Source organism: Limanda limanda, chromosome 20 (assembly GCF_963576545.1).
Source record: "Limanda limanda chromosome 20, fLimLim1.1, whole genome shotgun sequence".
In the NCBI taxonomy this organism is placed as follows: Eukaryota; Metazoa; Chordata; class Actinopteri; order Pleuronectiformes; family Pleuronectidae; genus Limanda; species Limanda limanda.
In genome coordinates this window covers 13481858-13498433 of record NC_083655.1, presented here as the reverse complement: position 1 = coordinate 13498433, position 16576 = coordinate 13481858, and the positions used below count along the sequence as shown (strand labels likewise).

Below are 16576 nucleotides of genomic sequence, written 5' to 3'. Positions count from 1 at the left end.
CATGGTAGCACAGATATTGTGAAGGCGCCAGACAAACACTGTGAGGATATTTGGAACTACATATTCAAAACTAAGACCCAAACGCTATTAGAGCAAGAATAAGAATGACTGAAACGCCTGCAGAAACTTCTCAGGGTTACTTGAGGCTAAAGGAGGATTTACACATGATAATGCAAATATGTGAAACATGCATATTATGAATAAGCTTTAAATGCAATTAAATAGATGTAATGTAAAACGTCCTTCTTAAAAAGTAGTTCAAATAAAAAAATACTGAATCCAAGGTCGTGAGACGTCGACCAACCAGTGTCATTGAAAAACTAAAGAGATAAGCTGTGAAACAGCTCCTCGGGAGGATGACAGTTTGATATAAGTGACATTTTTGTTGATATCTAAGCGGCTGCTGTTACCTCTAAATGAATGTGCGCACTTGACATTTCGCTGTGACGATCAGCAACACTTGTAGTCATCGTGTTATCTGCACAACAAGTGGGGAGGTTTAGGGGGAAAAAAGCAGCGAGGGATTTATCAGAAGTACCACAACAGCCCAGTTTACAGCATCTGCTGCCTGGCTGTGTATCTCTTACACACAATCGCACGCACTACTCGCTGTATGTACCTACACAGGCTGTCTGTGTTTGCGTGCGGGATTGTGTTTGTGTCGATTCATTTCACGTTAAATTGGCCACACACTTCCGTGTTGTTGAAATTGTGAATGGAATTTATTTTAATGGCGTAAATGTTCTCCAAAGAAAGGAGCTGGCTGGGAAGCTTGTTAAACCCTTTACCCATCATGGAGAAACTATGCCGAAGGGCCTGTCTATGGTTTTATCATTGTCATGCCTGTCGTTCTGGTTTAGGCTTAGGGACTGACACACACACACACACACACAAACACACACACACACACACACACACACACACACACACACACACACACACACACACACAGCTCTTAACACACACGTACATAGCTACACACTCTCAAATGCTCACATTCACCTGCTTCTACATGTGTTCCTACACGCTCATGCACATTGCAGATATGCAGACAATTTGGCCAGTTAAAGGAAACTGTGCAGTCGCCCCCTCACACACATATTACAGCTACAGACATGCACTTGACGCCTCTAGCCATTGTTTACTGTCTAGTGACCTGCTTCCCTTTCCCTATTTTTCAGTGCCAAAAACACTACAGTGGTGTAGGATCAACTTTTATTACACTCATTTAATGTGTTTGTGTGTATGTGTGTAAACAGTCTTTAAGGGGACAGAGTAAAAACATATATTTTTTTTCCATTTATGTCCTGATAAAAACCTTATCTTTGACAACAGCCAAAAGCCCTTTAATGCTGTTTCTCCCTTTCGTTTCTTCAAATCCATTACAAATAAAAGTGGCCAACTGCTGTCGTTTATACGGGCGAGCAGTGAATATGAAAGGCCTCAACTTCATGATGTGGAGCTGCACTGTTGTCTGCATTATTGCCAGGGGCGGCTGTGGTTCAAGAGTTACAGTGGGTTGTCTAATAAACGTTAACGGTTCGATCCCTGGCTTCTCCAGTTTGCAGGTCGAAATGGGCAAGATGCTGAAACCCCAACCATGTGTATTAGTGTGTATTAGCTATATGAATGTGTGTGTGAAGGGGAGAATGAAACTCAATGTGTGAGGCAGGTTTAGGTATTGAAATCAGCTGCTCTCACAAGTTCTTACACGGCCAGTGTCACCAGACCGAATCACAACGCAGATTTCAGAGCTCTGAACAAAATTGTTTTCCCTGCTTAAAGGCCACATAAACATCACATGAAACATTACAACTACCTCTGGTGGAAACTAGGGGTGCAACGATTAGTCGACGTCTTCGACAAAAATCGATGACAGGAATAGTCGCCGACGAATTTACTCGTCGATGATTCGTTGGTTACGTCATAACACGTGTTTTTCGTGCCGTGCAGTTGAACTAAACGTTGTTTTACCGGAGGTGCTGATGAAAGCAGCTGAGGAGTGAGCCTTCTCGCTTCCTTCCTATCTCTGAAAGTCGCGCATGTGCAATAGCGTCAAAACACGGTCCAATGGCGGCCTCCGCTGCAGCAGCATCGCGCACCAGAAAGTAAAAAGTTCGGGAGAACTTCACTCGTAACAGCCCGAAAAAAACTACCTTCAGTATGTGTACAGCGGACCTGCTCTCCATGGAAGCAGGACACGCCCATGTGAGGAGGAGGAGTCACTTGTGACATCGTAACGGAGACGATGCGGACTCGCCTCTGTCAGATGTTATATATACACACGTATATACCTGCGCGCAGGATTCTAGCATCCATTACAAAAATATGGTTTAAACTTTTTATTAACGAGTTTAAAAGCGTTATGTTATCCTATTGCCTGACAAACGTCTTTTTTTAATCACAATTATTTAGTCAGAAGAAGACTGTAGTTTCGTTTGTTGATGTTTTTATTGCTGTTACTTTCCCTGTCATTTTTGTTAACAGGAAAAATGAATACTTGATTTTTAATTTATTGGTTTTATTAGCACTTTGCCTGTCCTTGCTTTTAAATGGACAAAAACTTGATTTGTCTTTGCTTTTGTGTCAACAGTACCCTTATATGAAACAAAGTTTATTAAAAGACATTTTTTTTTAATGAAGTATCAATATTTATTGCCTTTATTTTCAGTCATCACATGCCTCGAACAACCTCAAGCTAAATTTAAAAGCTGCTTGCTAAATAAGAGCAATTGAGAATTTGTGTCATTCATAATCCGATTAGTCGATTAATCGTTTCAATAATCGGTGACTAATCGACTATCAGAATAGTCGTTAGTTGCAGCCCTAGTGGAAACACACTCTCTACATGGCTGTGGCATGACGTCAGCCTACAGTTTAACCATCCGTATGTGCACACAAGGGTGTGTGAGTGTGTGTATTGTTGTTACAGCAAGCCCCTTGTGTCTTTGTCTGCATGTTTTATCCTTTGTCTGTGGGAGCATGCAAGCGCTTGCACCGGCTAATCTATCAAAACAAGTGTTTGTGATTACCAGTGGATGGATGACCTTTGGGGTCTCTGTGGAGTCCCCTGTCACATTGTGTGGTGGAGATAGAGGACAGGAGGGGAAAGAGCTGACAAAGAAGGTAGAAAAGACACTTCCTTAGTGAATAAGTGTGTTTTTTTTTCAGATTTGCTCTTCAGCTTTTTGTTTTTGCTGACGATATATACAGATATATATTATATCAGCATCCCCCTGCTTCATATTCATGCACTTGCACAGAGTTTCAACTGGCAGCTGCCCAGTACAGCCACGGTTTACGGCTCTACTTTATATCACTGAGCTGCTCCACTGGAGCCAAAACCGAGAGCGACTGCCCTGCTCAAGGGCAAACTGCCAGCAAATGTTGAGAGAAGACACGGTGTTTACACATTCACTTTACTTGCCCAGAATTTCCCAGGTGGTTTGAAAAAACTCAAAATGGCAGCTTTCAGGTTAAGAGTAATTTCTCTAATTTAAATATGAATAAAAGTTCTCTTGAATATCAAATGGCATACATATACCTTATGCACTCAGCATGTCTTTTCTGATTTATTTTTTAGATAATTGCATACTTACATTGACCTATTTACCTTGTTTTCTAATGAAATGTTTCAGAGTGTGTGCTGTAACTATTATCTCATATGCAAGCAAGCTTCTTAAAGATGGACAACAACTGAATAGGTCTGTTGTACGTTATCTTAACATGCGCACGCACGCACGCAAAGATAGTGAGAGTCTGTTCTTCTGAGGTTATATCTCTAACTTCAGATGACATATCGACTTCAATTTATTTCAGAGTTATTCTAACCTAAGCTATAACTACTTGTCTCAACATTGTCCTAAACCTTATCCTAACTTTAAACATGTCTTAACCCTATAATTTAATGATTGTCACCATAATAAAGAAATGTAATCATCTTGTGACTGACACAGGCGTGCACACACAAACACACACGCATGCACACACAGGCACACGCGCGCACACACACGGGCACAAACTCACACACAGGCACGGAAAGATGTGATGGCATTTAGGCAGTGACATTTTCCAAGTGACATTTTGTCTATGGCCAAACCCATGGTCACTGAGTGTGAATCCAATCATGCTATCTGCTTCACTGTCATGGAGCCAACACTTAACGCATGGATGTGACCTGGCACACAAATGCCCACATACACACACACACGCACAGACACACAAAGGAAATGGATGTCATGGACTTCCAGGTGGAGAATTTAAACTCTTCAACCTATTTTTATAATGATATATCCTTTATTTAACCAAAGATCAAATCTTGAATAGTGATTTGGATTATAGTCATGATTTTCTACCCTCCTAACTGTCTTGACCTTGACATCCTTGACTTTCTTTCCCTGGCATTGTCCATATCAGTTGTCATTTAAATGCTTTTTGGGCTATAAACCCCTACACATAGACAGAGAAAATAATTTTCATGAAATTCCCATCATCTTATTCTAATTTATGTCTTTCTGCTAATCCTTTTACATCAGCAACTACAACTCACATTTTATGAATGGTTTAAAATATTTTGGGAATTACAATGCATCAAGTATGAAATAAGGTCTGAATCAAGTAGTACTTTTCAAGTTAGATCAACTGCTTACCTGATGCAAAACTTGTTAATATGAACACTCTTCGTAGTAATTATTCGTTCACATTTTATGGCTAAAGCTGTCCATTGATGTGGAGGCTAAGCAATGAAAAATAAATTACATGAAAACTGCTTTGGGCTTCTGGAACGGCTGTTTTCATTTTGGTGTCGATGAATTCCACAGAAACGAAATAAGCAGATTCTTCATTTTTCTTTGAAATCAATGTATTTTACAGTCAATCCTGGCACCAGCAGGAATGAGGTTTCATCATAAAAATGTGTTGTCAATATGTTGCTCAACAACCAAACTGAATTGTAAATGTAATGTTTTGCATTGAAGTGTTAGCTCACTGTAGAGACCAATTGCTGTTTGCTTCCTTCTTCCAATCATTTTGTTGTATAGCGTGTATTTGTGTATACCAACTAGATGTGCATATACAGCATTAAGGGACTAGAATGTGTTTGTCTGTGGCTGCTCGCCTTTGTGGTTGTTATTGAATTTGCCAGCAAACAGAGAGTCGGGGAAAGAGAGATGAGCGATGAGAGTATTTACCGTTGGATCGGTAGTGGTTAGCCCTCCTTATATAATGCCCTCTAATTAGACAATAAATCACAAGTTAAATACAGTAGAACTTTCAACACAGTATTCAAAGAGTGGCAGAGTTGGAGATTAGTTTGCGTTACTCATAAGAAAACTAAACAGTCTGCTACACCACACAGTTCATCACAAACAAGTTAATCAATGTTGCACTTCACCGACAAGTTCACGCTCATTCAATCAAACAAAGACGTTAAAGAGATGCAGCTAAAAAAATAATAATAATTAACAAATGCTGCCACCCACATGTTGTTTTTCAGGGAGCTCCCACTGAGGTTTGGAAGTGAACATTTCAGTGTATTTGAGGTTTTTCTAAAAGTTTTATGTGAACAACATTTTCACTCAGCTGAGAGAGGAAACAACATTTTACTGGCATAGTCCTTATGTGTGGTGATATGTCCGCCAAGGCTAATGGCCCATCTCGCCATGTGAAAGCAGTGTTTCCCATTAATTAGCTCTGGACATTGGCAGCCCGCCATATTCTAATGAGCATTTCTCATCATAATATGAGAGATCTTCTAATTGGTGTTTTTCCCTGTTGTAGCATTGAGCTGTGTGCTGCACTATTTGCTGCATGTTTGCTCACACGCTAATGTTAATGTCCATAAAGTTGCTACTGTCCAAGCAGTCAGACAGTCCACAAGTGGCAAGCAATGCAGTCCTCACTTTTCCCTGAGAACATGTCTTTGTCTGTGTACCTGTCATCTGTTGCTTGTGAGAGAGCGACGTTCAAATCTACTTCCGCTACAGCCAAAGATTGAATGAATTTTGTGGGAAATGCTGCAGAGAAAGCGAAAAAAAAATCCTGGATCAGACTATTTTCTCCGATCCAGGATGACCTTGAATTCCTGACCCATATCGAACCGTTCCAAAAAAGTTTTGTCCAGTAATTATTGCGTAATCCTTATGGTAAAATGGTTTTGTATTTATGTAGCGCTTCTCTAGTCTTGATATGTAGTAGATAGTCTTATGCTCACTGAGAGACAAATAAAGCCAACTCCATGGGGGAGATAATAAGGTCAGCAAAGAGGACATTTACTGTTTAGTGCATATGTATGTATGCCCTAGCCCTTACATTAAGCCTGACATTAAAACTAAACAAACCGTGCATGTGTGCAGCCACACATGCAAACACTGCCACTTTTTACATGCCTCCATTTGACAATCATGTAATGAAAACACAGAATGCTCTTTGCCCATCCTTCAATTAAGCAACCTACTCGGCCTTTTCCCCCTTCTCAACGTGTCATTTTATGTTATTCTGAAATTTGAAAGACCAAATCAATGCTAATATGCACCCATATTTAGGAGAGAGAGAGCTGTGTTGGGTCTTCGTGTGTGTGCCTGCATGTATGTTTAACCAGGATGACATCCCACATACCCACGGCACTATTTGCAGGCTGCTCAGAGCTTTGTGTTTGCAGCTCATGATCTCCAGCTGACAGAGACGGTGAAACAGAAAGATACGTCCTGAAACAAGGAGCAGAGAAAGTGACAGTGTGACAGAGTGAGCACGGGAGTGAGATCTGAGGCTGGGAGAGGATTTCTTTTTGCACACTGAGCCCTTAAATAATTTAATGAGGGAAAGATTTGTATTGCTGTGTTTGTGTGTTGAATATTTATAATGCATATAAAACCGCAAAGGGCCAGCTGTTGGCAGTCATGTGGCTCAGGCTTGTGCTGTTATTTTTAAAAGGAACCAAAATTCAAACACATATGGCTTCTGGTGCATCACTAGTGGTTTTACCAGTTAATCAGTATGAAAAGGGTTTGGAAATTTACCTTAAGAATTTACTCTGAATATTTGCAGTGTTGTTAGAATAGTGACAAACCATTAGCCTGGATGCAGCCTCATCTTATTTCCATCTGTTTAATGATGTGGCTCTTTGATTTGGCTGTCTTTGAAGCTGTTTTCCTGAATTCCTCTTTGCTAAATTACACTGAATCACTCCAAGTCTCAAAGTGAAAGTTTGAGTTGAACTAAAAATAGTTCAAATCCAGAGCAGAGCATATACTGTATAGCTGCATAACATATTTTTCTCCTCCTTATGTCCTGTTGCTTCACCAGTTGGTCAGACTCAGACATGTACAAATGAATCCAAGGAGCGTTCATGTTCACTATAATTTATTGCAAAAATATATAAGAAAATGCAGTAGATTATAGAATATGGTTCTTTAAATATTTTAGAACAGTTTTCATTCATCTGATTTTGAGATTGAAGCTTATCACCCGCCTTCCCTCTAACACATCATGTATACCAAAATTGTTTTTAGTTCCTGGCGGATCTTTCACCTTTTGTTTACTTTCAACCAAGTTCACAGGAGGCATCACTGGAAATATTAACGTTTCATATCCGAGACATAATGAGATTTTTACCCTTTTTCCCATCAGAGCAGCTTTGAGTATTTGGTATCTTTCCCTATTTGTGATGATTACTTTTATTGGCAGTATTATTGTCATTAATTGTGTGTATTTTATGGGCCATAAATCCCTCTAGGCAAGTACTCACTGCTATGATCAGTACTGATGTGCTGTCCATTGCATTACTGTTGTACCCATTATCACATTAAAGAACTCCCCTCAGGTATTGCTGCTAATGTAAATTATATTTTGTTAGACACAGGCTGGTGTGGTAAGTGCCACTCATCACTGTAATAGGAAAGAGCAACATCCCTGTGTACAACAATAACAAAACATGTCTTATGGAAAAAAACAGGTGTTATTAAACAAACAGACCGAATGAAGCCAGAGCTGATAAATATCCACTTTCCATCGATTCCTAACTCTCAGCTCTCACCTTATACAACGATTCACGTGTTGACCAGTCATCCATTCTTTCCATTTTTCTTGTTCTCTCTTTCTTGCAAACGCATGCAGAGGCAGCGGATCAGGTCTCCCTCCCTCAGCCATCGTCTCATATGACTTTCATCAACCGAGTCATCAAAGTCTCATCTGTCTTTTCTGTCCTCCAATCTTTGTCCCCCTTCATCCTCCCCTACTACTTCCCTCCTGACTCATGGTTGACTTTTCACACTCATTAAAGTGACGGACAAATAGTAGGGGGAGAAATGAATCTCGGCTAAAGTTGAACCATACAAGGACTACACAGGAACGCAAAGCTATGATATTAAAAAGGAGGAACAGGGGTTGTTGCTGTCTGGAAGTTTAATATGCAAAAGAAGTGATGGAGGAGAGGAGAGTGACCTTTTACCAGCGACCAATCGCACTTCTCTTTCCCACTCCTTCATCCCACTCATCTCATCCAGGTTTTTTTTTTTTCCTTTGAGCTGATTGAGGAAGGCGAGTGAAAGAAAGACGGAGCGAGAGAGACAGCGTGTTACTTCCCATCTAGAAGGTCGAAGCTCTTTTTGAAAAGCCTTTTGTTTCTCATCAAAAACCAGCAGTGTTAATAGTTGCCCATAGGCCACTTTATAATGATTGGACTTTATCTGTAGAAACACACAAATGGCACAGGCTCGCTTTATGGTGATAATATGAGAAACTTAACTTAAATAGAAGAATAACTATATTGCTGCTGGTTCTTACACTAACAGTGGTGAAACAATATATGAGGCCATGATGGCTATTTATCTCATTAAAGCTCTAATACACAGACCACAGCTACGTTATCCTGCATTCTGTCCCTATGTGTTAGCCCCATTTTATTGCTTTAAAATGCTGTCTGTGTTTCTGTTCTATTGTCTTTGGGCAAACCCCCCAAACACTTTATAATGAGAATATACTCTTTTTCAAGCTGAAAAAGTTCATACACACACACTCCTGCAGACACACCAAATATAAATCCCAAGGAGCTCTGCACAAGGCTGGATCCTGGAAATCAACCTGGTTTACAATTGGTCCATTATTTTCTGTCCTGCAGGAGACATTTTTTTTTACAGAGTCAAATTTGGAAAAGCCGCAAATGGAAATTTCAGTACTAGGTTGTAAAATAATTCACTTTTTATGTTGTTTTTATTAACCAGGTCATGTTTCTATTCTAAAGAGAGCTGTCTCAGTGGGTTTTCCATCGTATAATGTAATGCTGTCTGGATCCCTGTAGCGCTGTCTCCTTTTCTCTTGACCACCCCCACAGGGAGGTCATATATCCTCCTTGTATTGGGCCTCCAATGCCTCACTGAAGGCCCAAAGTGGAAGTTTTATCTGAACATATACCTGTGTATACAAGGTGCTAGTTCATATCTGTATGGGCTTTAATTTGTACATGACATTTGCCATTGGGATTGATTTAGCAAGCCACTGCATGTATATAGATATACACTTATACCTCTTAAACGCCATGTTTACACATAAGACACTGTCAGCTAGTCGGCTACTCACTGACACTGCCATGCTAGCTCTGACTGTATCGTAGATGTATAACTGATATGAAACAGTCTGGTGTATGGAGGATTTGTGTGATATGAAACACAGTACGCAGATCAACTCTCTGAGAGTAGTGCAGGTGTGTGAAGGCGCATGGGCGGAGGAGGAATCAGGACCTCATTTGTTATGCTTGACTTGTGGATGGGGGTTCTGCTGTTACCATAGACACCACTGTTGCTGCATGTGGCTGCTGCGCTCTGTTTCCTGTTCATTCCTGAGAGGGAGGCGGCGACACATGGACACAGCACATGCATAACACAGTGGAATCCCACATCTAGTGCATTCTGATAGAAACGCACAAAGAGCACAAAGAGCTAAAACTCCCAGCTCATCATTGTTCTCATCAGTTGGGATGTGATCCACGCACATATTGAGGTAAAAATATACTGTATACAAAAGAAAATGTTTGTGGGGGATTTTGTAAAATGCACATGCAGAATAAATGAAGTTAAAGAGATAACATTGTAAAGTTGATGATGCTACTAAACACTGATCAAACAGTTGCTGTTCTAAGAGGGATCACATTCAGATAATAATTGAAAACATAGCGAATGGAATGTAGAGAAGATGAATACCTGTGACACAGTCAGTCCTTACAATGTATTTTGTCTTTGAGCATCATCTCAGAAAAGCAAATTTTTCATATATACGCTGGAAGGCACATCTGTCACCAGTGTAGCACTGACACACATAGCAGGACACCAGATGTCAGTTTATCGCTTGCTTTATTAACGTGCTCTTTCACAAAAGCTCTTGGGTAAAGGCAAGCTCCCTCAGGCAGATCCCAACAACAAACCAGAGCCCGTCCCAACTCCCTCGGCTCAACCAACCCGCATGCATACTGACTTAAATGAACCCTCCTGATTGGCTAAGAGCACAGAAGCTGCTACGCTGACTGAACATGGTAGCTACAAGATCAACAACACAGCCCTTCCTTAACCAAAGGGATTGTATAAAGAAAAGATGTGACAAAGGTTTATGCATAATTTAACAAATTTCACCTCAACACAGACTTGACGTAACAGATTTTTTCATCCGCTCTGGCATTCAGGCATTTACCCTGGTACTGTAGAAGGTTTTTATGCTGTTCAGGTATTATATAGACCTCTAATTAGCATAATGCTACTTAGGGTGCAGGGATTTACATTTTTACACCTTAAGAATTTAATATAGTTACAGCTGTGGCAAGGTGACAAAGCAGTCTGCAGTGGGGGAGCGGAGCAGGGCTTTGAGAGGCGGCAACTCACTGAAAAAACAAAGCGGTAATTTAAAATTATGGGTCCACAGAGTTTAGTAGACCCCGCTCACTTTCTGGGCGTCACCTCGCTTCGTGAATCAAAGGGGTGGCTGAAACAGCTAGTTTGTTGTTTATGTGTATATCATTTTATTTGAGCTTACAGTATATGAGAGTACCATACAGTACGTGATGAATGGTGCTATTTGAGGGGCTAACCCTAACATGAAAAGGGCAGCGTCAGCATTAGACTGCGAAAACAACGAAGAAGATGAAATTAGCTCATTGCCTCAGGTGTCATGCTTGACACTGCAGATTGGACATGGAGCCGATTTAAAAACCTGTGTCTACTGCAGAGTCATGTGACGCAGGAGCGAATGCTGATTATATCCATTTACGTTGCAGACAAAAAACAGATGTTATAGGATGTTAGCACATTGTTTGACCAGTGGCAAAACGGCTATATGGTACCTTGAAGAACGCAGTGACATTGTCCGCAACATCAGTCTTTCTCTTTATCTCATCCCTCAATACAAATTTTTACTACCCTCATCTGTACCTGTCTCCTGCACTCTCTGGTCGGGAGCCTTGTGGTAGGACCTCTTCCCAAATTAAATTATTAGAATCAGAAATAAGAATGCCATTGTCTGCAGCATTTTCTATTCAGAACTGCTCGGCCGTGAAAGAGCTGCTATTTTGAAATAGCATGTACATCATATGCACTTTACCGGTTCAACAATTCTGATCATTTCAATTGTGAATGTCCAAGTGGATGCCGACAGTGGCTTGACATGATGATTCCTTGTGAGTGCCAGGAAGTATAGATTTGTCTATAAAAATATACAGGAATAAATAATAAATATATTTTCCTGGCCTTATCATCCAATTTTCCTCGATCAACAGGTTTGCAACACAAGCGGAAAGTGAGCATTTGGGGTTTAACCTCTGATAGAAAAGCACTATATTATATTGTAGTATTTTATATTTCTCTAATATTATGTAAAAGATGAAACTTAGTCACAACACTGTGCATAACTGTAATGTGCTATAAATTTGGCAACTGAAATTCAAATTTTGTTTATTAACATTGTGGTAACACTTCAAAGAGGAAAGGATTTGCCACAGTACCATAAAATATCTACCTCCACTAGTACTACACATGTACTGTATATGTCAGGGGTTTCCCTGTGTACTTTGTGTGTAGGAAGAAAGAGGGAGAGAGACTGTACAGATATGAGTAAATTGCTGTAAGCATGTGTGAAAAGGGGGGGAGATGAATTGCATTGTGCTCTGTAGTGTTTTGGGAGGAGAGGGGATTGAAGTGGGAGACTTGAGATAGACTAGGGATCAACTCATTCAGAGCTTCAAATGGCTTTGAGAAAACCAATCAAACCAGCGCACACTATCCCTACTTATTCGCTCACACACTCTCCCTTGGTCCCACATACACACACACTAGGATGCACGTACACACTGTCCTCAGTGGGCTTGAATTCGCTGCACTATTGATATGCTTCCATGCGGTAACATGCATAAGCACGGTTCTGCTTCCCACAAGAATCCCATCATTTTCTCTCGCTCTGTCTAACGCACACTTTGTTCCCCTTTATCTCTTCAGGAGCTTCAGTTTGAACGGCTGACCAGGGAACTTGAGGCTGAGCGTCAGATCGTTGCCACCCAGCTGGAGAGATGCAAACTTGGATCAGAGGCAGGCAGCATGAGCAGCATCAGGTAACATGCAACCCCCTCCTCTCTCTTTATCCATCTTCCTTTGTGTGTGTGGTGGGGTGGAAGTGGGGATCAGGTAACACATACTGCCCCCCTCTTGTGTGTGGGCTGGTTAGGTTTTGCATGGAGAGGATGTCTTTGTGTGCTTGTGCAAAGTTAGAGAATAACAGAACCATGTCCCTCGCGTTGCCAACGCTGACCTCCATATTATACTACCCTGATGTACTGTACTGCACACTCAAACACACAACACATACTGAGGAGAATACCCTCAGTGTGTGTATGTAGCTGCAATACACCTAGGGCGTGTGTGTGTTCTCCTGAGATCCCCTGCTGTGGGGTGCAATCAACAGCTGGACGGATTTAGATTAAACTGGGGTTGTAGACAAAATCGCACAAACACACACAAACACACAAGCTCAGACACGCACAAATGTTAAATAACACTAAGCTTATGTTAAAAATACATAATTTAAGACAAACGCATGACTTAACAATGTTGTGAGTATGATGACACACTTCACAAACGCACAAATATGCCCACAAACACAGTTTTCTAGGACCATACATCACAAATGCATCACAACCACTGGCAGTGTTGCAGAGTTGCACACAAACGACTTTGCTTTGCAACAGAATCTCTGGTCAGGTCATAGTATCACACTTCCTGGAACCCCTCTCCACATATTCCAAGAATAATTAGCATATCAGCCACAGCCCGAGACCCTTGAAAATATTTCATTATGTTTCCCAATTAAGTCTGACCTTTCTGCTGCTCAAACAGTTTTCAGATGAGAGAAAGAGGGCTCTTAACAGAGAGAGACAGTCAAGATGAAGCAGTGAGGGGAGAGATATATGTGAGCATGCAAATTCAGAATTTTATGCTCAACAGCTCAAACCTTTAGCTTATTATCCTCCCCTTTCTTACTAAATGACTCTTCTCTCATATTTTATTTCGTAGAGGCTTTGCCTTCCTCGAGAAAAAAATCAGCGTAAATAAAGATTGTGGTTATAAATTATTTACTTTGTGACGTTTTGTTTTGTGTTTGTGTGTGTGTGTGTGTGTGTGTGTGTCTACGTTTGTGACTTATTTTGTGTTTGTATGAATTATTTCTGTCATGTCAAAGAGTGAAGTTCATAAATTCAGCTTCCCTCTGGCTCCCTGAGGCAGCTTATTGCATAAGTACACAACCCTGGGGCAGCGGAACAGAGCACACTGTGGAAAAAAAAAACACTTTTGAACTTTCCCAATTCATTCTGTTTGCTGCAGCAAAGTCTTAGAAGAGCTGTTTTTGTAAAAGTTTGGATGCTTCCTTCCACGGTTTGTACCAGTTCTGTAATTTGTTAATGTACCTTGGCTGTGGTATAGAAGTAACCAGAGTACCATTGTCAAAAACACAGTAATTGTATTTTTAATATTATATACAGTATTATATAATTTACTGTGGTATGTTTGTGTTGTAAATAACCCATGTTTTTATTCCACTGTGAAACACATAAACACAACAAATGATACTGAATATCTTCATGAAATCACTTATGTAAATATAAGTTTAACTTCACGTACATTTTTTTTCTCTTTCACATATTTAGAAAAATAACAATTGCTTTATTCTCAATGTCCCACCTAAACACATTGTGTTATATTTAAATTAACATAGTGTGTTAAAAAACATATCAAGACCCCTTTTACTTTCTTTCACAGTTTTGCACTAGGCTGTCATCGTCACTCAATAATCAATGATTACAAAGCAAAAACTGAATTTTTGCCAACGTATTACAATGGAAAGACTAAAACATCACATTGACATAAACCTTCAGATCCTTTAATTCCTTTGTTGAAGCCCATTCAGTTGTTTTCTTGGGTATGACTCAACAAGCCTCACACATCTGGATTTGGGGATTCGCGCCCACTATTTGCTGGAGATCCTCTCGCATTCTGCCAGGTTGGATGGACACTGTTTGTAGGATGGTTACTTTCCAGCTCCCTCCAGAGATTGATTGGGGTCAGGTCAGGACTCTGACTGGGGCACTCAAGGACATTTACAAAGCTGTCCCCAGAGCTCTACTGTTCTGTCTTGGCTGTGTGCTCAGGGTCATTGTCCTGTTGGAAGGTCAACTTGATAGGCCCAGTTTGAGCTCTCTGGTTTTCATTAAGGAAATCTCTGTACTTTGCTTTGTTCTGCTCTCCATCAACAATGACCAGAATCTCTGTCACTGCTGTGGAAAAACACCCCCACAGCATGATGCTAGATGCCATCAGCATCATGCTGTGGGCCTAGAATTGCATTCGGCAGGTGATGAGGGGCGCCTGGTTTCCTCCAGACATGACGTGTAGAATTGAGGCCAAACTGCTCAATTTTTGTTTCACCAGAACCGACTGTGCTGTCGGGAATCTTCGGTTCAGCAGAATTATTTTTACCTTTTCTCCAGGTGTTTCTCAGAGCAGTTCCTTTGACCCCATGGTTTGAGTTTTAATCGGCTATGTATTATCATCAGTAAGACCTTATATTTGAGTCAAATAAATTTACCATGGATAGACTCAAACAAGGTGTAGAAACAGCTCAAAGATGATCAAGAGGAAATGGAAGAAACCAGTGCTTATTTAAATAGTATAACAAAGACTTCTATTAATGCCATTTGTCAGTGTTTACTGAATAATTTCACAAAAAAAAAAGATTAGGTCATTATGGTCTATTGATTGTAGATTGATGAGCGATAAAATTAAACCAATTTCATCTAATCTTGTGTAATTGATTGAGTTCATTTGATGAAAGTGTCATCATGCTCAATCTCCTCAAAAATATACTCAGCGTATATTGTGGCCTTCTTTGTCAAAACCATTTCAACTTTAGGGGAGACAACCAAGCTCGTATATGTAACTCCCCTCTCTGACCAATCAAACTCGATAAGGGGTGGGACTAACAATATCAACTTACGATATCAATTCGGGATGTAATATTGAAGGAACACTAGTGTAAGAGTCCACATCCATCCAAATGTGTGCTCAAATCTGTCTCTGCATGCTAACTCAAATGTATTATGTAAATTTTTCTTTCTTTTATGTTTATGCATACACATGTTACAGCCCACTTCTGAGTTTGCATATTTTGATCCATGTTGATGATGCAATTTGTAACAACAGGTTTTTTTTTCCATCTCTAATATTTCTTTGAATCCAAAAGTATAGATATACAAGTCTGCAGTATTACTGTGAATGATCAGAGAGTGTGTCTGATTCTATTCAAAGAGACAGCGCTAACCTTTCCCATGGTCTCCTACATCACCACTCATTTTCTTCTCCTTCATCAGGGCTTCAGTGACAGGCAGCAGCTAAATATAGCTGGCTGGATCTGAGTGAAAAGGTGTTTTAATGGAGCAAAGGGTAAAAATGAAGGGAAGCAGATTTGAGTCTTTGCCGGGGCAGACTGACGTAATAATTCAGCCTGAGAATTTGACTCCATCAAAGGCCACTCTATCGATTTGAGTGCCTAAATTGTCGGCCAACTTTTTAGGTATTTAAAAACTGGCCACAAAGTTGATCAGGAAGAAGAGTCCCCAAGATTACAAAATAACAAAATGTGACTATAAATGACAAATATTTATGTGTATATATATATATATATATATATATATATATATATATATATATATATACATACACATTAAAAAAGTTTATGTTGAATCCTGCCCTTCTGCCATGGAAAATAACATCTTTATGGATGCGGGTAGGATTTTTCTGGGGGTAATCTGACTGTGATTGAGGGAGTGACAGTCTTTTTCTAAGCCATTTGGTTTAACCTCTTTACCCTACAACTTGCTTACCGATTCACTCAGATTTTTTTTTTTTGTGGCCGTAAAGCTATTGCTTCTATAAACACTCAGTGCGTCCATTACCCTGTTAGAAGCCTGTCAAGTTAAATGTGCCTCATGTTAACCTGTAGTTTTGTGTGTCTGTGTGCTATTTTCCAAATGTGTGGAGTTGTGTATCGTCTC

General features: G+C 40.2%; 1 protein-coding gene across 1 annotated transcript in view; it reads left to right on the top strand.

The window, feature by feature from the left end:
• ctnnd2a (catenin (cadherin-associated protein), delta 2a) overlaps nt 1–16576 on the top strand; it is a 195540-nt gene that overhangs the window by 28737 nt on the left and 150227 nt on the right. The window contains exon 2 of the mRNA XM_061094229.1: nt 12471–12583. Coding sequence (XP_060950212.1) covers nt 12471–12583 — 113 coding nt within the window. The remainder of the gene's footprint in view (nt 1–12470; nt 12584–16576) is intronic.